Raw genomic sequence first — 21,673 nt, 5'->3', positions numbered from 1 at the left:
GTATTTGTTTTTAAAAATTTAAACAGCATTATTTGGTACTTAGAGCTTATTTTAGTTATTTGGATGCTAAAATTCTATATTTAATAACTTTATAATTTAAAATAATACTCAAATTTCTATATTAAAGTCATATAGCAATTTTACTACTAACCATTAAATAATTATACTAATTGACGATGTTTTAAAAATTGAAAATTTTTAAGTTTTTTCTAATAATAATACATAGCAATAACTTTTTGAAATAAAGAGCTCTTATGTCTAAATAGATAAATTAAATTATTATATGAATACTGGTGGTATAATTATAAGTTTATCACAATAAGTAACTATCTCAAGCAGCTTGTTTATTTTAAATACTGCCTAGAATGGAGGTGCTATTCTTTTTACAAACATAAATCAACTAGTATAATTTAAAAGCTGTTCTTTTTATCATAATACAGCATTTAGTAGTGGTGGGGCACTTTATTTTGAAGATATTGGAACATGTTTAATTAATTTTGATATTTAAACTAAAGTGTATGAAAATAAGGCATTAATAGGAGGAGGACTTAGAATTACAAGTAGTATATCTGGAAATTTAAATATTCCTCTAAAGTTTCCTTTTTATGAAAATGTATATAATAATACAGCTACTATATATGGAGATGACTCTACTACTTATTTGCAAAGTATAGTAGTTTAAAAATATGATTTTTAATAACAAAAAAGTGAGTATATTTTTGAATTTTACAACAACTAGTCAGATTTACCCAAAGATTACAAATAATACTATTCAAAATATGTAAAAATAAATAATTTTTAAAGTGGATCTAATCTATATTTAAGAGTATATATAGTAGATAATTATAATAGATACCTCTCATTCTCATTGTAGAATTTGATAAATGGAAGTTATCCTAGCGATGTTGAGACTGAGTTAAAAAGTATTTAGATACTTTTTGATAATATAAATACAAAGTATTCATAACTGATTGGAGAAAAGATATTAAATTATAATTAATATAATTCAACAAGCTTAGGTTATGAAATTACTAGTTTGTAGGTTTAGGGTGCGTTATAGACAGCTTAAGTATTCTCCATAAGCTCTAATATATATTCTTAATCTCAAATACAACTTCCTGTAATGATGGAAGTATAATTCAGAGAGTGCTAAATAGGAGAAATAATATAAGATTTAACTAATTAGATAAGCATATGTAAATTTTGCTAAACAGGTACATATTCTTTAGTTGATCCCTAATATTTATACTAACAATCATAGAATTCTTAAGAAAATTATATTAAAAATTAATGCTATCCTTGTCCTGTATCTGCTTTAAGCTGCTAAGGTTCAGTTATATAACTAAAGAATGGTTATTGGAGAAGTAGTGAAACAACAGATGAAATTTTAGAATGTGACACAAATAATAATTCTTGCTAAGCAGAAAATCCTTTAAATAAAAATGGATGTGTCGAAGGATATATGGGTCCTCTATGTGAATAATGCGATATCATAGGAGAGGTATGGAACGGAAAGAGATATACTAAATCAATTCAATAAAAGCAGTGTGAAATATGTGCATCAAGATTAATTTAATACTTTTACATACTACTAAAGGGTGTTTTACTAGGAGCATACTTTATATTTACCATGAAAGTTTTTGTTGATTAATTTATTTTTTCTTAGAGATGCTATTACTTAAGAATCATAAAACTAATTCCTATTTCAAAAAATTCGATTAAAGACTATTCAGGCTTTTATATAAAAATATTGATCACATATTTTTAGCTATCACAACTTCTTATACAACAACCATAAGTTATTTCATTGAATTTTAATTTTTTAAATAACTATTTAGGTTCATCAGATAAATAAATGAGCTTAGGTATAGATTGTATTATTGATCCTAGTTTAATTATAAGAACTCGAAAAATAGTCACCTATGCTTTAATTGAGAGTTTAATTCCAATTTTTCAAATATCTTTACTCTTTTTAGCTTTTTTAATAACATCAATATTATTTAAAAATTTAATTAAAGGCCACCATTATATAGTGGTATTTCAAATAATCTATACCTTTTATCAGATTAATTAGATTTCATACTTTACAAATTCTTTGACATGTAGATAAATTGGTTCCCAACAATATAACCCTAACGATTTGAATTTATTATGCCACGACTCTAGTCTTTCATTTTTCACTAAAATGTATTCATCATCTATTTTATTATTATGGTCATTATTACCTTTAATTTTTGCTTATTAACTCTATAAGTAAAGAAATTATCTAAACGAATGCAAAACTAAATATAAATATGGCTATTTTTATGGAGAGCTAAATAATAAATATTTTTATTGGGAATTTATAAGAATGTACTTAAAAATAGCAATTGTTTATCTACACATATTGCTTTAATAAAGCTTTTAAGAGTCTTCAGATATGTTAATAATAATATTAATGTCAGTTTATATAAAAGTTATTCTAAAACTAAAACCCTTTATTTCTAGAGGAATACTTGGTAGTGAAATTTTAGCTTATGCAATTATTATACTTAAAATATTCTTATAATCTCTTTTCCAATACTAAAGTACATCCAAATTATTTATAGATATTTTAATTTTAACTCTAGATAATTTATTCTTTTTTGCTTTTACAATTACCATATTAATTTTCAAAGCAAATAATAATGATTCATTATTAGGGAAAGTTGTTCAAAAATTCATGATAATATTTTTACCAAAAAAATTAATAAATAAGATTTTAAACTAAAGAAATATAAGCTTCAAAACATATATTAGATGGAAATTAATCAGGAAAAATTTACATAATATTATACAATTCAAAGCTAATTAGAATATTAGTTAACTTAAAAATAAAGTTTCTAACATAAATCTAGAAAATCATAATTCATCTTATTAAAGTAAAAAAAACATATATTTATTATTAATTAAATCTAAAATATATTTTTATTTATTATAAAAGATTAATTCAATGAACATTTAAGCTCTTTTTAAGCTACTGCATCAAATACTCCAATTTTATAATAAAAAAAATCTTTTAATAAAAAAAGTTCTAGGTTTTAACTGCGGACTATCAGTTAAATGCATGAAAATAATAAATTTATAGAGTAAGACTATGTAGAAGAAACTTAAACTTAGTAGGAGAGCCTACACACAGATCCTAGCAAGGTTGAATAATACTAATTTAATGTTAGACTAAATTCTAAAAATTAATTTAGACTATTTAATTTAAATTTTTGAAAGTATTATTTTAATGTTTTTTTATAAAATAAATTGAAATAAATTTTTTTATGTTTGAATTTAGTTTATTTTTTAATTTTAAAATATTTAGACTAAATTAAAATATGTTTTATTAGTTTAGAAAAACAAAATACATATTTTTTTACTTTAAAAATCTTTAGAGTTTAAAATGATATAAAAATAAAATTTTTAAATTTATTAGATATTTTAATTTTAATTTGATTTTATTTCTTTAATATTTATATAAATATAAGTTGAAATTATATTACTAATTTTAAAAATATTGGTGCAAAAATTTTCAAGGGATTAATAAATTTAAAAATAAGAAAGTTGTTATTCATATATAATGTAAATAAGTAATTATCCTCTAATCTTGCATTTTTTATATAATTCCAACATAAAAAAATTTAAATTTAATAAATAATAAGTTAAAATGTTCTATAAATAATCTATTTATCTATAAAATAAAAGTATAATGTATGTTTGGCATTTATTAATTAATTAATTAAAAAATAAAAATAAACAATTTCATTCAAAATTATCAAATTTCCTCTTAAACCTGAACAAGTTTTAAAAACATGAGAAAAAAATAAATAAATAAATAAATAATTAATATCAGTTGTTATTTTTAGCTTCAATAATTCTGATTTTTCTGATTTTGTTGAGCCTTTTGGAAGTAGATTCTACTAATCATTTTATAAATTTCATATTATTTTCTTAATGCAGTAATTAATTCTTTTTTTCAATGAGGAAATGTCATTTACTTCCCTTTTTATCTAATATTAGTAACCTTTTTTTAAGTAAGCCAAAAATCTTCAATACATCTGCTTTTAGGAACATTTGATAGGTTATCGCTTTTTTTAAATAAAGTATTATTATTTTCATTTAAGAGGTTTTACTTTTTATTGGCATAATGCAATGTACTGAGATCCTGAGATCTAGCCAAAACATATAGCAGTAGTTAGAATGATGTTTTTCCTCAATAAAACAAATTAATATTTTCTTAATTAATTTATGAGCTTAGATAATTTTTTATTTAATGATTAATTTTTTGGAAACAAGTTAAGAAAGGAAATTAATCTTTCTGAAATGCACATCCAAACCAAAATTTTATCTTAAAATTTTTTTGGGATTATTTTTGATATTTGAAGGAGTTTATCTATTATTACAGGTATAATTAAATTATTTTCAATGAATAAGCTATTTTTAAGTGTAAAATACGATTAACTATCAAAAATTCAGTAGAAATATTTATACTTTTTATAGATTCTTATTATATTCATACTTCCTTCTATTATCATTAACAGAGTGAAAGAATTATTTTTTTTCTTCTACATCTTCTCAATGCTTTTTACTTCAAAGTCTAGTTAACTTGAGATTATGAGTATCTAATTATTATTTTACTAATTTTACCACTACCCTTAAATTTTTATGTAGCGTGATCCTATTCATAACTGCTTATTATATCATAAACTGTTGATAATTTTGGTATATACTCATCCTAAAAATACTTAGCTATTTCCTTTTGATTCATTATCTTCATAGAATAAGTATACCTTCGTTCTGAGTTCCTCTAATTTTGATAGAGTTTATTTCACCATTGAGAATAGCACTAAAATTCTTTCTTTTGTATTATATAATTATACAATCAATATTAATATATAAGAATATAAATGGGTATAATAAAAACAAATTTTTAGAGTTCGGATTTTTAGTGATCAGTATATATTATGGAATTTATGCTTTGGCTGAATTTATTGGTATTTTATCTTAATTTACAATTTTCAAACACAAATTAATTTTGCTAAAATATCTAATTTCTATAATATCATATCAGTAAAAATATCATTTTAAAAAAATAAAATAAAATTTTGTAAAACTTTACAAAAATCTTCAAAAAATATACCATGAAAACTCTAATTTAAGAAAGGAAATAAAATTTTAAATTACAATTTTCCATTTCTTATTTTGAAACTATTAGATTTTTATAATAAAATTTCAAGAGACAATAATTTAAAGCTACAGTAATATTTTTAGATATAAAAATATTTTGAGTTTAATTCTTTTTTTATAAAAAATTATAAAGATATTCTTTACTTTTTATTCTATCCTTTTTCTAAATATTAAAAACTTAATCAAAAGATAAAAATTGTATTCAAAATATAAAACAAAAGTATGCCAAATATAAATTATTAAATAATGGATAATGTTTTTCCTATGAGAATAAAAAAAATTAAGAGAGATTTATTATATAAAAATTCTGTATTCAAGTATGATACAATTTAATTTGTTGAAATACTATTAATAAGATTTATTAAATTATTAGTTGCAATTATCAGTAATATCAGAATAGTGTTTTATTAAGCAAACGATATTGATTTTAAGAAAAAATCAATATCAGTTTAGCCTTATTTAGTACTAAGGTAAATTTAAATAATTTATTAATTATTTGATTATAATCTAAACATTCAAGATCATATAAAACAAAATCATAATAACAATAATTTTTTAAATGAATTTTTTGATTTAATTATCAGAATTTAATCTTTTATTTTTCTTTAATAAATTTTTATAAATTAAAATATTGTAGAATTGTTAAAATTTAGAAAAATAATTATTTTATTATCTTATTTAAACTCTGGTTATCAAAAATTTTAAATATTTTTTAATTGTAAACACAACTTTCCAAATTGAGAATAAATATTATAATAAATAATTTTGTTTATAACGTCGTTATTTAAAAGATATAAATTTGTAATTCATTTAATGCATTTTAAAAGTAGACATAAAAAATTAGCCTCTAAAAATTGTATAATAAATTTAAAAAAATCAATTAAATTGAATTGAAATAAAATTTTTGAAGAAAAGTGACAAATGGTTAGGTTTATAAAATCAACATTAACTTGCTTAATAATATTTAGCTTGGTTTACTGCTAAAATAAAAATAATTGTGGTGTTGGGTGTAAGATTTGTGATATTGACTAACAAAATCAAGGTTCTTATAAGTGCAGCATATGCAATTAAGGATACAATATTGATACAAGTAGCAACAAATGCGTTTACTCTAATTGCTAAGACAACTTATTTCTTTAAATAGATGAATCTTTAGGTGATGATTCTAAGGGAAGTTGTGTTTCTATCTGTAATCCACTTTATATAGGAGATCCTATTTAGAAAATCTGTGTACTTTTATCTTAATGCTCTTCTGAATTTTAAACAGAATAAAACTTTCTCAGTTCAAGTTTACCCGAAGAAATATTCATCTACTAAGAAATATACTACGCCGTGGTATAAAATGGTTATTTATCCTTATTTGATAGAAGCTAAATTCAGTTAATAAGACATATAAACTTTTAATCTAATGATTTAAGAGTTTAAAATATAAATGGTTTAGTCGCTGTGTTAACTAATAAAAATTAAGTTGCTCTATGGGATATTATATCAGGGTAGAGATAGTATATTTACAATAGCACTGATTTATCAATAAATCAATAAACATAATTAAGAATTTTGAATAATCAATACATAATGTTATAATATGTTAATGGAAACTCATTGCAATTAATAGTAATTTATGATTTTGTTAACAGTAAATCTATAGTCTCTAATTCAATTTCGATAGATTAGAGTGATAGCTTGATTAAAATAAACAACAATCTTACTTTTAAATAACTTGAAAACTCTATGATAGTTTAATAAATTGTTTTTTCAAATTCAAATAATTTACAGATAATGTTAAGTGACAAAGTAATCTGCGATACTTCAGATGTAGGAGAAACTATTTAAATAATCAATACTTAATCTCTTGATGAATATTTTTCTATCCATAAAAATGGGATTTTTGAAATAAATCTTAGTCTTAATTCTTGCCTCATAAAACTAAAAGAACAAGATATCAAAAAAGGAAAATTAATTAATTTAGGGGAAATCTCAACAAGCATTCATTTGATTATTTTAACTTAGCAATTACTTTTTGATTTTAATTTGAATACAACTTCAAAGTAAACCATCACAGATAACAATAATAATTCAATCTTAGATTTTGAAGTGGGGAATTTTTTGAATGCCAATAACTCAATAATTATAATGAATAATTTAAATTAATTGCAAATTTATAATCTACTATCATCCAATCTAACATTCAATTTGGAGTAATACACTAATTTCCCACTAATTGCTACCCAGTAATTACTAAAAATGCAAACATAGTATTAAAATCAGCAAATTTAAATTCAAGAAAGTTAGTAATAATATGAAATAGCTCTTATGAACTCTTAAATATAAATAATACGAAAGAATATTATTTCCAATTCACAGCTAGAAACGAAAATCATTGATAATTATTAAATGCCTTATCCTACACCTAGTTCTTAGGTAAATTCCTTAGTGCTAATATATCAACCTCCTTTGCTACTTTCTTGTCATTAGAATGGTGATATATTATTTTATGATACTTCATCAGGATTTGATTTTAAATTGATAAATAAAATTTAAAATTAATAAGCATAATGTTTACAAGTTGGGAGGTTTAACAATAATTATGTTGTGGCATAGATGAATAACTCAATCTTGTTGATTGACCCTTATTTATAATAAGTGGTAAATTCAAATAATAATTTAAAAAACATTAATTCATTCTCTTTAAATTTTGATAAGCTGGCTATCAGTTATAGTTACTGTATAACTATTCTTTCCCCAGATTTTTCTTAATTATTTAATTAGTGTGATAATAATTTTTTTTTTAACGTTTAGAGCGTTTTCTTAAATAATGATCTACAATTATACGTTCAAACAACATAAGAGATTTCAATTTATTAAATAAATATTGATTAATCTTAATAATAATAATAAGCAGAATATTTAAACAAGATAACATTTCAAAATAGTATCACATACTTTAATTGTATTGTTTTATTTAATTCTGACTAAGATAAACTAAATAATAATTATTCAATCGATGAAGTAGTAATTTACGACAGCTAATTTAGCTTTAGTATTTTTGATTCTTCTCTTCAATTAATTCATTAAGTCTCAGATATAGAGCTAAGTTCAGTAAATTAAGCAAAAAGGGTAGTAAATGATAATAATGCTTACTTTTTAGTAGGATATTCAAAATCTGCAAATCCTGTTGTGAGAATACACGGGATAACAAAGACCTCTCCAGTTTCTTTTGCTAACGACTACACATTTTAATATTCCCCTTTTATTGATGATCCTATAAAAAATGTTAATTAAGCAGGAAAAGTATATTACCATGTTAAACATATAATGCAATTAAATTTCTTTACTTTGCATGAAGAATATCAAATGGATTTTGATAGAAATATTACATATACATGTGGGCATGATTATATTTTTGGAGCAACCTAAACAACATAAACTAAATTACAGATTGGTGCAAGTAATAATTATTTGGATTATGCTGGAACTTAGTAAGGTTTGTCAGGAGCATTAAAGTATTAGCTAAAAAGATATGATATTTTAAGTACATCGAATGTGCTTTCTGGTATTCATAGTAATGACCAAATATAATAAGTTTTATAAAGTACAAATTTGTATATGTATTTTGTCAGGACTAGCTATTAGATATCTTCATTTAATTTATTTAATAACTAGTTTGTTGAATTACTTTCTCCTTAATTATCTAGTGATCCCCCATTCTCATAAATCTCAGAAATACCAATCTTAAATAGTATAATTTGTTGGAACAGCAATTAAATTCTTCTATCCACATACGAAGATATTAATTAGAAATATTATTTTAAGGGAATTTCGCAAATTAATGGATGGATATTTGATGATGTAAATAATCATTTCTTCATTTATGGGTCTAGTTTAGTAAAATTAGATACTAATCTTAAATTTTTGTTAAATATTTCAAGCGAATCTTAAAACCTTAACTTTATAGTATGTCAAAGCACTTAAAATACAATTATTTGTAGTAACTCTCCTTCTTAGTACTCAATTATTGATAAAAAAAAGAACACAATACAAACTGTTCAAGTTAATGGGTTCTAAAATTAATTTAAAATAGGTATAGATGAAGCTCAATAAAATATTTATCTCTACGATACTTAAGTCTATGTTTATAATCTGCTAGGTGTTTTTAGTTAAACTATTTCTTTGAATGCTAACACTCTTAATACTTTTGAAGTATAAACTAATTATGTTATTTTCTCCTCTTACTAATGTAAATATTTTTTTTTTATTATTAACAGATAATAGTTAAATTTATTCTACAAAATTATAATTAAAATATTTATTTAATATTTATGAAATATATAAAAATAAAAAATAGATATGGTTTTTATAGATAGAAAGACTTTTTAGCTTTAAAGCTAAATTTAAGCACCTTCTGGATTGAGTATTTTGAAATATATTTACATGGAAAATCTCTCACAAATAATGTTCTATTGTAATAATTCTCTTTTTGCATAAGTTTACATATATAGTATACCTGCTGGTGATTTAGTTGGTAAAATTACAGGGCCATTTTCTTGGAATAAAGTAGGAGTTGTTATAGATATGGACTATGATTCAGACTAAAGCTTAGTTCTTTACTTAGATGACACAGGAAATTTTTATATTTATTTACTTTATAATGAATATGCTCTCCTAAATAATTACAAATTGACAGAAGTTTACGATAGGAATGAATCACTTCTTGGTTTTACTTTTAATAGTGATTATAATAATATTTTTATATATAGCAAAACCGCAATATATCAAATAAATTATAGTAAAACTGGAGTTAAATATGAATTTGGGTTAAAAGAACCTTCGAAATTATTTATACCTATTCCAATTAGCTAGTATGAAACTTAATTTATAGTAGTAAACAATGACAACAACATTTTCAAATATAAAAATCTTACTTTGTAATATGAAATTACTTTAAACTAATAACCAATAGATGTTGTTTATGATCCTTCTTTGGATGTCTTAGTTTACGCATTTTCAAATCATCTTAGCTTTACATAAAAATATTAATTTTCATCAAATAATAATTTAATACCTAATACATAAATGCTGAACTAGATTTAATTCTATCTCTTTTTAATGAGTAATGTATATCTCACATATGACAAAAGGATAATACATTGTAATATTTAATAGGCCAGTATAATAAATATTATTTAATTAGATACTCATATTTTTGTGACTAGCTTTGAATCTAATAAGTATAAAGATATTTTGCTAGTTGGATTTAGTAATGGACAATTACTTTAGTATAATTTAAATAACTAAAATTCAAAATATTACACTGTATCAGATACATAAGCAATAAACATATCTGTAATCAAGATATTAATAGATGATGATAATTAATCATAACAGTAGGCTATAGTTGTTACAAATGGAGGTCAAGCAATTTTAATAGACATTAATAATAACTAGCTAATAAAAAAAATTGATCTAATCAGTCTGGTTAATGAAGACAATTAAGTAAATCTGTAAGATTTTATTTATGATAAAATTTACTCAAGGTACATTTTCTATTTTAGTGGTTAGAAGAAGATCTACACTTGGAATTTCATGTCTAACTTACAAGAAAATTTCTTGATGCTTCCTAACGATTAAGGAAATTATATAAAACAAACAAATTTGTGGATTTTAACATCATGCTTTTATCAAATAAATGTGTATTCAAGGGCTAAAAATATTTAACTTTATACAATAATTAAAAGAAATAATTTTTATGATTCTATTCTCAACTACTAAGTAATAAATGACAATTAGATCATCATACTTTTATAAAATAGATTTGAGTTATTTTTAATTCAAGAAAAAAAGAACTTGTTAATTTCTCAATAGCAATCTGTATATCCTAGATTTTTAGGATATATCTACAATTAGGTAACAAAGTTCTTAAAAATTTACATACTTGATTAAACAAAATTATACGAAACAAATATAAGTTTAGGAATTTACGATGATAATTCTGTAACAGAGTGCGCAAGTATAGTAAATAGTTAGAATTTTTTAACTGCAATTTAATAAATATAATCTATTATTCCTAAGTAATCTGAGGCATTTAGTTTTAATGGAAGAATATTAACTAATTAACCTAATTGGAATAATTTAATTTATTTATAAATATCAGGAGACTAATATGATATGATAAATACATTTATGTAATAATAATCTCTTTAAAATACTTAAATAATTACATCACCCTAAAATTAAACATCAAATAGCTTAAATTTAGCATAAGATACTTTCTAAAACATATAATAATAAACTTTTTATCTAAGTAACTATAGCTTAGTTTTTTAAAACAGTAATCAAACAAATTAATTTTCTCTGAATTAAAATATCTAAAATATTATTTGGCAAAATATATCAATTTAATAATAATAAATTAACGCAACTGAGATAGTTATACAAAATGTCAAATAAGTTATTCTAAATTAAATAAATCTATAATCATTACAGAATAGCAATTTTTAAAATAATATGCAAAGTAGTCTGATTAAATTTATAAAAATCCAGAATGTTTTAATTAATGAATTGATAATTTAAGATAGTTTTTATTCATAAATATCATAAAAATAATTGTTTGAGTTTTATGATGTTTAGAATATAACTATTAATTTGGTTAAAATTATGTCTAATTAAAATATAAATTAAATTTTTAGCTTTTCACTAGTCTCAAATCTCACTTTAAAAAATATTTAAGTAATAGGAAATACTATTTCATCTAAAAATCGTTTACTTTAATCAAGTATTTAGAATGATTAAAATTTAGCCTATTTCTAATTGTATGGGTGTTATTAAAGCTTTTTATAGAATTTTGTTATTTAAAATAACAATTAAGTTCCTATTTTATAAACTTATAGTAATTACACTCAAAATAACGAGCTAATAACCCTGATGAATGATATTTTATAACTTGATTCAATTATTTCTAATAATAATTCACTCAATACCTAACCAATTTACTAGATTAGAAGCTCTCTTGTAGAAATTAATAACCTAAAACATTCTTAAAATTAAGGAGGTCTTATGATCAGCTTATCAAATAAAGTTATGATTTCGAATAGCTAATTTATTTAAAATTAAGCTTAAAATGGAGGAGCAATATATTTTTAAGGAATCCTTACATAAATTTTAATAAATTCATCTTAATTTTTAAATAATTAAGCAAAAAGTAGTGGAGGTGCTATATATATGGAAGATATTGGTTCTTGCTAAGTTATATTTGATGCTGATAGTTAAGTCTAAAATAACACTGCTTTAATAGGAGGAGGAGTAAGAATAGTAAAGAAAAGTGCAGATACGCTTATTATACCATAAAGATACCCCTTTTAACATAATGTTTTCAACAATAAAGCAGAAATTTATGGTGATGACTCTACTACTTATTTATAAAATTTAATTTTTTAAAATTATAAAATACCAGATTAGTAAACATCTTATAATTTTAATTTTAGTAATAATTAAAGTGATTTACCACTTAAATATTAATCTCAATACTAAAAGTCTATTTAAATAAATAACTTCTAAAGTGGAGGTTATCTTGTTTTAAGAATTTATATTGTTGATAATTATAATAGATATCTTTCTTTTTCCAAAGAAAATCTAACAAATGGATTATATCCACAAGAAATAGAGTTAGAATTAAAAGCTATTGAAATTTTGATTGATAACTCAAACATTTAATAGAGTTAATTAATAGGTGAAAAGATATTAAATTACAATTAATATGATGCTAACAGCAGAAGCTATTAACTCACTGGGTTATAAATATATGGTACATTAGAAACATAACAAATATTTTCTATAAGTTCTAGTGTATTGTCACAATCATAAAATTAAAAACCTATACTAATGTTAATTTAATTTAGGGAATGCTTATTAGGCGAAATAATACAATAATCAACAGCAGAAATAAGTATTTGTAAATAGTGTGAAGTAGGTTCATATTAGCTAATCGATCCTTAAACCTTATAATAGCAATCATTAATTAAATAAGAAAATATGGTAAAAAATTAATGTAATTCTTGTCCTTTCTCTGCTAACTCTTGCTAGGGATCAACAATAATTCTTAAAGATGGATATTGGAGAAGTGGTAACAATTCAGATGAAATTTTATAATGTAATACCAACACTAATTCATGTTAAGCTGAAAATCCTTAGAGTTTGGAAGGATGTGTTTAAGGATATATAGGTCCTCTATGTGAATAATGTGATATAACTGGATAAATCTGGGATAATGGAAGATATACTTAACAAGTACAGCTTGGATTTTGTAATTTATGCTCAGAATAGGCTCTTTAGTATTTCTTCATTATACTGAAAGCAATATTTTTGATAGCTTACTTCGTAATTACTCTTAGAGTATTCATAAATTAATTTACTTACTCATAAACTTGCTTCTATTTAAGAGCTATGAAAATATTTCCCATTTCTAAAAATTCTGTTAAAGATTATTCAGGGTTTTTTATTAAAATAATAGTAAACTATCTTTAGTTATCATCACTCCTAATTGAATAACCTTAAATTATTCCAGTTAGCTTTGATTTTCTTGGTAATTTTATTGGCAAATCTAATAAGTAACTAAGTATAGGAATAGATTGCCTCATAAGTATAGATGCATTCAATAATTTAGGCAAAGTAACTGTTTATGCCTTGATTTAGAGCTTAATTCCTGTAGTTTTTATAGTAATTATGAGTTTTTTACTATTTGTAATTTCATAGATACGCCAAAAATATATAAAAAAATATCATTACTGGACACTATTTTAAATATTATATATATTCTTTTAGCTAGAGCAAATATCATATTTTTCTAACTCTCTAACTTGTAGATAAATAGGTTCATAGAAATATAATCCTAATGATTTAACTTAGTTATGCGAAAAATAGAGCATATAAGCTTTCATTTTACCATATTCATTAATAATTTTATTTGGATGGTCTATAATGCCATTGGCATTTTTATATTAGCTCTTTAAAAAAAGAAATAAATTAGATTAATGCAAGACAAAATATAGTCTAGGTTACTTTTATGGTGAATTGAAGAGCAAATACTACTTTTGGGAATTTGTAAGAATGTACTTAAAAGTGGCTTTAGTCTATCTGCATATCTTTATGTCTGGTTCATTTTTCAATTTTTCTTAAGTTTTAGTTATAGTTATTATTGGAACCTATATAAAAGCTGTTTTCTATTTCTAACCTTTTGTCTCTAAATAAATTACTAAGAGCGAAACTATAGCTTATACTTTTATAATTTTGAAAATGCTTTTAAAAATTCTTACATAGGATTTGAACTCAACCCAATTCACTATCGAATTATTTATTTTAGCAATAGATTATATATTTTTTATTTCATTAATAAGCATAATATTAATATATAAAGCTAGTAACTAGTAATCTATTATCGGTAGAATATTGAAAAAAGTTATTTTCAAAATTCTACCAATCACAATTGCATTAAAAATAATTAATTTTAGAAAAGTGAGTCTTAAAGCATACCTTAGATGGAAATTTATAAGATCAAATTTATACCATATAATCTAAAAAAAGGCAAATCAAAACATAGATAATATAAAGGACAAATGTGTTGATGCTAATAAATTAAGTTAGAATCAATTATCGCGACTTCGTAAAATTAATTAAAATATTTATCACATTTTTATAAAATTTTCTTAGTTTTTTAAAATAGCAACATAAATACTAACACTTATTCATAGTCTTCTAGCCCTAAATAATTAATAGAGAATCCAAAAAAGAAACACAGCTTTCAATTATATAATTATAATTAATATCCAAAAGAATAGACTATTTTCGATTATGTAAATGAAGGTGAGAGCCAAGGAGATGACTAAACAGAATAATTAGATCCAAAAAAAGTTGAATAATATTCTTTTTAGACAAGACCTTCAGTCTAATAATCCTTAACTAAAAGTTTTAAATTATTTGATATGAATGAAAAATTTACATATTAATGATTCTATGTTCTTTTAAGTATTTTGTAACATTAAAAAATATAGTTAAAAGTATTTTTTAAATTTTTGAAACTTATCTCTAGTTTTAACTCACATTAAAATAATTAATTAATTTTAAAATTTATAGAATAATCATTTTTATTTAATTTTATATTTAAATCATATAAAAATATTTCTACATATTGATCAATAGCAACTCTTCTAAAAGTAAAAGATAAACAAACAAAAATGTAGTCACCATTTTATAAGTTTACTATTTTTGTCAAAGTTTGATGTTTATTTTACTCACTCACGTGCCAATATAGAAAGGTCTTATTTTAAAAAATCAATTTTTTGCAAAAAGTAGCTTGAATAGTAATAATAATCATCTCTTTTTACTTAATTAACTAGACTCTAACTAATTTTTTATGTTTGATATTTAAAAATAATCTATTTTATCAGATTAATGTTAAAATAGACGATTAAAGTGTCTCTTTGTTAAATTATAAAAAATATATTGGCGTCTCTACCAATATTTTGAATTTATTAAAATATAACTTTCGTAAACCAAAACAAAAAATAAGTATAATTTATTACATTTAAATAGATTCATTTATTTAAAATACTCTCATTATGGATATTTGTCTAAGAAGAAAATCGCTTGAGAAATCAAAATAAAATAAGGGTGAAGAGTAAAAAAATCTTCATTTTGATGATTTTGACTTAGCTGATAGTGATAGAGAAGATTATCATAATAACGTAGATATATTATTTGTTTTAGATACAACAGGATCTATGGGAAGTTATTTTTAGCCAGCTATTGATACAATCAAAAAAATTGTTGAAAAATTTAATAAAATGGAATTCAATATCAAATTTGGTCTATGTGCCTACAGAGTAATTATAAATTTTAATTAATATATGAATGTATTTTTTTTGTAAAATATTTTATTTTAGATATAATTAATTTAATATCTTAAGATTTAGAGCTTTTAATCTAAACAAGGCTGTTATGAGCTAATATTAATTAATTAAATAAAAAATCAAAAACTAATTAAATTTATTTCTACTTTACAAAAATTAAAAAATTTAAAAAATCTTAACATAAAATAATTAATGATAGGATCATCCTCCACAAGAAAGTTCATATGTTACAGAATTTACGGATTTAACTACATCTAAAAATTTAGTTCAAGTCCTATCTAAACTTAGCGCATAAGGTGGTGGAGATGGGCCAGAAGCTGTTATGGATGGTCTGAGAGAGGGTCTAAAGAATTCTTCATGGAGATTAAGTGAAGATGGATTGACTTTTAGTAAAAGGTAATTAAATTTCTCTTTAAAATTAAAAACAAAAATATTTAATTTACTACTTTTAAGGTTTTTATTCCACATTTGTGATGCCCCTCCTCACGGATCAGAGTATGGAGGGCTTAGTTCAGACCCTTCTTGGCAATAAAATGGCTGTCCTTGTGGAACTAAAAAGGAAGATATCAATAACTTACTAAAATAATATAAAGTAGATTATCATTTAATAAAAGCAGTCAATGAAGTAAATAAAATGGAGGAAGTATTTTAAAAATGCTTTGAATAAAATTATGCTGAAACTATAGAATTAGATTTACCTTCCAATTATGATTAATATGATTGCAGAGAAGATTGTTATGATGATATAGGCTGTACTTATAAAGAGGAATATATTTGTGCCATTGATGATGTTAAGCTACAAAATGAATCTGAATGTTTAAAGTTTGATTCTGATTAATAATTAGAATTACCTTATAGAGATGATACAGTATTAAAATGTGCTAAAGCTGAAAAGATTGAAACTCCTATAGTCTCTCAAAAAAAGTAAATGTGGGAAGGAGTAATTAGTGCACTTGATAAGAAATTGATTTGATTTAGTAAAGTAAAAAGAAGTATAATTTATAAATATTAATTTAATAACCAAAAAGTAAATATTAAAAATTACTTAATATTATAAAATATTAACTAAAATTATTTTTATTAAAATCTATTATTTAATATATAGCTGTTCCTGCATTTGATATTACTAATGAATATTTTTTTTTTCTAAATCTTAATTATTTTCTCTCTAAATTTCTTAAATATTAAATAGATTTTTTTTTATTTTTTATAAGAATTTATTACTTTTTATATATTTTAAACATTAATTAATAAAATTTTTTATTAAATTAATTTATTAGATAAATATTTCTATAAAAATATATTACTCAAAAAAATTAATTTAAATAATACCTTTCATTATGACTTTAATCATATTTTTATCTATTTTTCTTTTTAGTGCAAATGATATTAGTAAGTGCTATTAATATATTTAAATTAACAAAAATAAACACAAAGTTATTTATTTATCTTAATACTTAAAGATATATAAGAAATAGTATCAATAAAAACTAAATAAAAAAATGAAATAAAGAACATTTCCAAATTTTTTTATCATTTAGTTCATAGCAATATATCTTTGTATTTGCTAAAACAATAATAATTGTGGTATTGGATGTTTAAATTGCATTAAATAAGATAATTAGATAAATAGCTTTATTTGTGTTGAATGTTACTAGAACTATTAATTAGATACAATAACAAAAAAATGTGTTCATTCTGCTTGCTTAGATGGCTTCTACTTATAAATAGATGAATCTTAAACAAATGAATCTTTTGGAAACTGTGTATCAATTTGCAGTCCACTTTACATTGGCGATCCTCTTCAGAAAATTTGTAAAAAACTTTTATAATGTTCATCATAATTTAAAACATAGTAGAACTTCCTTGGGTCTGATACTCCATAGTAAATATTAGTATACTAAAACATATACTACGTTGTTATTTAGGTAGGATACTTATCTATTTATGATAAAGTATCTGCTTAATTGATTAGACATACTAATTTCCTTAGTAATGACTTGATTGTTATAAGTTTAGATGGAAATATTATAGTCATAACAATTAAAAATCAAATTTTTATTTGGGATGTTATTACAGAAAATAGAAAACTAATTTATAATTCAAATGAATTTTTTATTGATCAACAATCAAAGTTATTTAAATTGAATAATTAATTTATGCTAATAAGATCAACTATCAATAATTAGCATAATTTCTAAATAATCTATGACTTAAAAAATAATTTGCCTTTAACTTCAAATATATTTAAAATTAGCTTTAATGGAAGTTAATTATCATTCCAATCAAATTTATTAGTTTAATAAAATGCTTAAAGTATAATTGTTTAATAGCTTACTTATTAAAATAATTTACTATAAATAAATGGTTTAATTAATTGTGATATCTCAAATGTTAGTGCATAAATATCTATCTTAGAAACATCTTATTCATACAGGTATTTTTCAATACATTAAAATGGAGTGCTAGACATTAATTTTCAAGATAACTTATGTTTAATAGTAATTTCAAATCAGAAAATTCTAAAAGGGAAAATAATTGAAATAAACAATCCTTCATATAATATTTATTTAATAATTCTGACTTAAAGCTCTTTTTTTAATTACAACCTTAGCTCATAAGCAACCAAGTTTGTTGATGAATACAGCAATGATATTATTTTAGATTTTGAAGTGGGTAATTTTTTAAGCAAAAACAATTAAATAATTGTCCTTGATGATTTGTTAAATTTAAAGATATATAATTTCTAATAATCAGATTCAACATTTTAAATCTATTAAACAACAAATTTCCCAACCTTTTAAAATTAATAATTATTAAAAATAAAAAATATGTATAGTGATACAATTATTTAAGAAAGTTGTTAGTCATATGATCTTGTATTTATTAATTCTGAAATTTAAATAATTAGATAAAGTCCGACCTATATTTCTTAATTAGAAATAAAAATAGTAGATAATTATTAAATGCCCTACCCAACTCCTAATTCTTAAGTAAATTCTATGATTTAAATTTATCAACCTCCTTTACTAATAACTTGTCACTAAAATGGAGATATAATATTCTATGATACTTCATAAGGAATTGATATCTAATTAATTAGAGTTATTTCTAATAACTAACTTTAATGTTTGTAAATTGGAAGATTTTCAAATAATTTTGTTGTTGCATAGATGAATAATATCATTTTTTTAATAAATCCATTTTTATAATTGATAGTTAATTAATTTTCAGATGTAAGCAAAATAAATTCTTTTTCTATAAATTTTGATAAGATAGCTATAAGCTATAATAATTGCATAACGATACTATCTTCTGATTTTTAGTAATTATTTAATTAATGTGATAATAACTAATTCAATTAAATATAAAATATATATTTAAATAGTGATTTAAAATTAGTGGTATATAACACATTCTAAATCTAAATATATTAAATAACAATAGATTAATAACAATAACAATCCAAATTGATTAGCTAATTAAACACCTAAAATTAAATTACATATGTGAATTGTGTTTAAATATTTACTACCGATTAAGATGTCATTAGCAATTAATTTATTATTGAAGAAATATTAACATTTGATAATAAATAAAATTTTGATATCTACAATTTTTCTTTAGAATTAATTCATCAAGTTCCAAATGTCGCCCTAATCTCTGTAAACCAAGCTAAGAGAGTTATTAATGATGATTCAGTTTATTTCTTAGTAGGTTTCTCTGCAACATCAAATCCTGTTGTGAGAATTCATGCTATTCAAAAAAATTCAACATCTTCTTTTGAAAATACCTACACTTATTAACATTCACCTTTCATAGATGATCCTATAAAAATTGTTAACGATGCAGGAAAAGTTTTTTATCATGTTAAACATATCATGTAATTAAATTTTTTTACAGTTCACGAAGAGTATTAATTTGATTTAAGTAGAAATATTATATACACTTGTGGGCATGATTATGTGTAAAGTGCTACATAGATAACTTAAACTAAAATGAAAATTGGTTCCAATAATAACTATTTGGATTATGTTGGTACATAATAAGGATTATCATGTGCTTTAAAGTACTAATTTAAAAGATACTAAGTACTTGATAACCAATATTTTATGTCGAACTAGCACTAAGATGATGAAATATAAGAGGTTATATAAAGTACAACTCTTTACATGTATTTTGTAAGAACAAAATATTAAATAACTTCATTTAATTTGTTTACAAACTCTTTCATAGAATTAATTCCTCCATAATCAAAATATGATACTCCATTTAGTGCTATTAATGAAATATCTAGCTTATAAAGTATTATTTGTTGGAGCTATAACTAAATACTTTTATCAATGTATGGTAATATTAATAAAAAATATTATTATAAAGGAATGAAATAAATAAATGGATGGATTTTTGATGATCTAAGTTAATAATTTTATATATACGGGTCTTAATTAGTAAAGTTGGATTCTTCAATGAACTTGTTGTATGTTATTTCGAATGACAAAACATTCATTTAATGCAAAAATACTTAAAATTTTATAGTATGTAGCAATTCTCTTACTTAATTTACAATAATAAATAAAACTTTAAATAAGATAAAGTTAACAGTTAACTTAAATGGATTTTAGAATCAATTTAATATAGGCATAGATGAAAATAATCAAAATATTTATCTATATTATGATTAAATATAAGTTTATAGTCTAATTGGTACCTATATATACACTTTGTCTGAAAATTATGGGATATTCACAAGCTTTGAAGTTCAAAAAGACTACATCATATTTCATTCTTCTTAATGTAAAATATTTATTGAATTTGAATTTGCTTATTAGTTATTTTTACATTTTAAAATATTTTAAGAAAAATAATTTATTCATTTTATCTTTTTAGATTATCAATATTTTATAATTCTAGGTACTAAATATATTTCAAATAAGCTAATATAATTAATTCTATTTTGTTTTCATTTTAAGTTTATTTCTTTCTACAAATATAATCTTAAAATTTTTATTTAATTATTAAAAGATGTTGTTTTCTTAAATAAGATTAATTTTTCAGAAAGTTGTAAGATTTAAGCTCCTTCTGGTTTAAGCATACTAAATTACCTTTTTATTAAGTAGCTTTCTTAAATAATTCTTTATACTAATAACTCATTATTTGCATAGATATATGTGTATAATATACCTTCTTAATCTTTAGCAGGAAAAATAATTGGTGCTTTTAATTGGAATAAAGTAGGGTTAGTAGTATAAACTTATTATGATGAAAATGTAACAAAATTGTCATTTTTAGATGATGTAGGTAATTTTTATGTCTATGAGCTTTATAATGAATACAATATTAGAAATAACTTTAAGATAAGTGAGGTTTCTGATAGAAATGAATAATTGTTGGGTTTCACTTTTGATAATATATATAATAACATTTTTGTATATAGTAAAACTTCTATTTATTAAATTAATTATAGCAAAGAAGGTGTTAAATATTAATTTGGGCTAACAGAATCTCCAAAATTATTTACTTCCTTTCCTGTAAGTAATTAAGAAATACAATTTTTGATTATCAACAAAGATTCTAAT

At 21.9% G+C, this 21,673-nt stretch overlaps 6 protein-coding genes across 6 annotated transcripts; 5 read left to right on the top strand and 1 right to left on the bottom strand. All coding sequences in view use genetic code 6, as the record gives it.

The window, feature by feature from the left end:
- Nucleotides 1-283: 283 nt before the first annotated feature.
- On the top strand, nucleotides 284-1,935 carry TTHERM_00760250 (transmembrane protein, putative; the record flags this gene model as incomplete). The annotated part of the gene is made up of 2 exons (XM_001031641.2): nucleotides 284-1,798; nucleotides 1,903-1,935. 2 exons carry the CDS (start codon nucleotides 284-286, stop codon nucleotides 1,933-1,935), a joined length of 1,548 nt encoding a protein of 515 aa, XP_001031641.2.
- Nucleotides 1,936-3,996: 2,061 nt separating this feature from the next.
- Nucleotides 3,997-4,191, bottom strand: TTHERM_000760235 (hypothetical protein; the record flags this gene model as incomplete). Its single annotated transcript, XM_012800268.1, has 2 exons — nucleotides 3,997-4,094; nucleotides 4,140-4,191. 2 exons carry the CDS (start codon nucleotides 4,189-4,191, stop codon nucleotides 3,997-3,999), a joined length of 150 nt encoding a protein of 49 aa, XP_012655722.1.
- A 393-nt stretch (nucleotides 4,192-4,584) lies between these two features.
- TTHERM_000760232 (hypothetical protein) lies at nucleotides 4,585-4,992 on the top strand (the record flags this gene model as incomplete). The annotated part of the gene is made up of 1 exon (XM_012800267.1): nucleotides 4,585-4,992. One exon carries the CDS (start codon nucleotides 4,585-4,587, stop codon nucleotides 4,990-4,992), a length of 408 nt encoding a protein of 135 aa, XP_012655721.1.
- A 1,122-nt stretch (nucleotides 4,993-6,114) lies between these two features.
- Nucleotides 6,115-15,194, top strand: TTHERM_00760230 (transmembrane protein, putative; the record flags this gene model as incomplete). Its single annotated transcript, XM_001031639.2, has 3 exons — nucleotides 6,115-9,430; nucleotides 9,539-14,848; nucleotides 14,896-15,194. 3 exons carry the CDS (start codon nucleotides 6,115-6,117, stop codon nucleotides 15,192-15,194), a joined length of 8,925 nt encoding a protein of 2,974 aa, XP_001031639.2.
- A 609-nt stretch (nucleotides 15,195-15,803) lies between these two features.
- TTHERM_00760220 (von willebrand factor type A domain protein) lies at nucleotides 15,804-17,067 on the top strand (the record flags this gene model as incomplete). The annotated part of the gene is made up of 3 exons (XM_001031638.1): nucleotides 15,804-16,067; nucleotides 16,294-16,490; nucleotides 16,548-17,067. The coding sequence occupies 3 exons, from the start codon at nucleotides 15,804-15,806 to the stop codon at nucleotides 17,065-17,067; spliced, it is 981 nt and encodes a 326-aa protein (XP_001031638.1).
- A 1,993-nt stretch (nucleotides 17,068-19,060) lies between these two features.
- Nucleotides 19,061-21,653, top strand: TTHERM_000760213 (hypothetical protein; the record flags this gene model as incomplete). Its single annotated transcript, XM_012800266.1, has 8 exons — nucleotides 19,061-19,087; nucleotides 19,370-19,419; nucleotides 19,483-19,977; nucleotides 20,029-20,252; nucleotides 20,475-20,513; nucleotides 20,787-20,891; nucleotides 21,120-21,395; nucleotides 21,562-21,653. 8 exons carry the CDS (start codon nucleotides 19,061-19,063, stop codon nucleotides 21,651-21,653), a joined length of 1,308 nt encoding a protein of 435 aa, XP_012655720.1.
- Between the last annotated feature and the right edge of the window lie 20 nt (nucleotides 21,654-21,673).

Source organism: Tetrahymena thermophila, assembly GCF_000189635.1.
Source record: "Tetrahymena thermophila SB210 genomic scaffold scf_8254370, whole genome shotgun sequence".
NCBI classification, from domain to species: domain Eukaryota; phylum Ciliophora; class Oligohymenophorea; order Hymenostomatida; family Tetrahymenidae; genus Tetrahymena; species Tetrahymena thermophila.
This window is presented reverse-complemented; position numbering and strand designations above follow the sequence as displayed.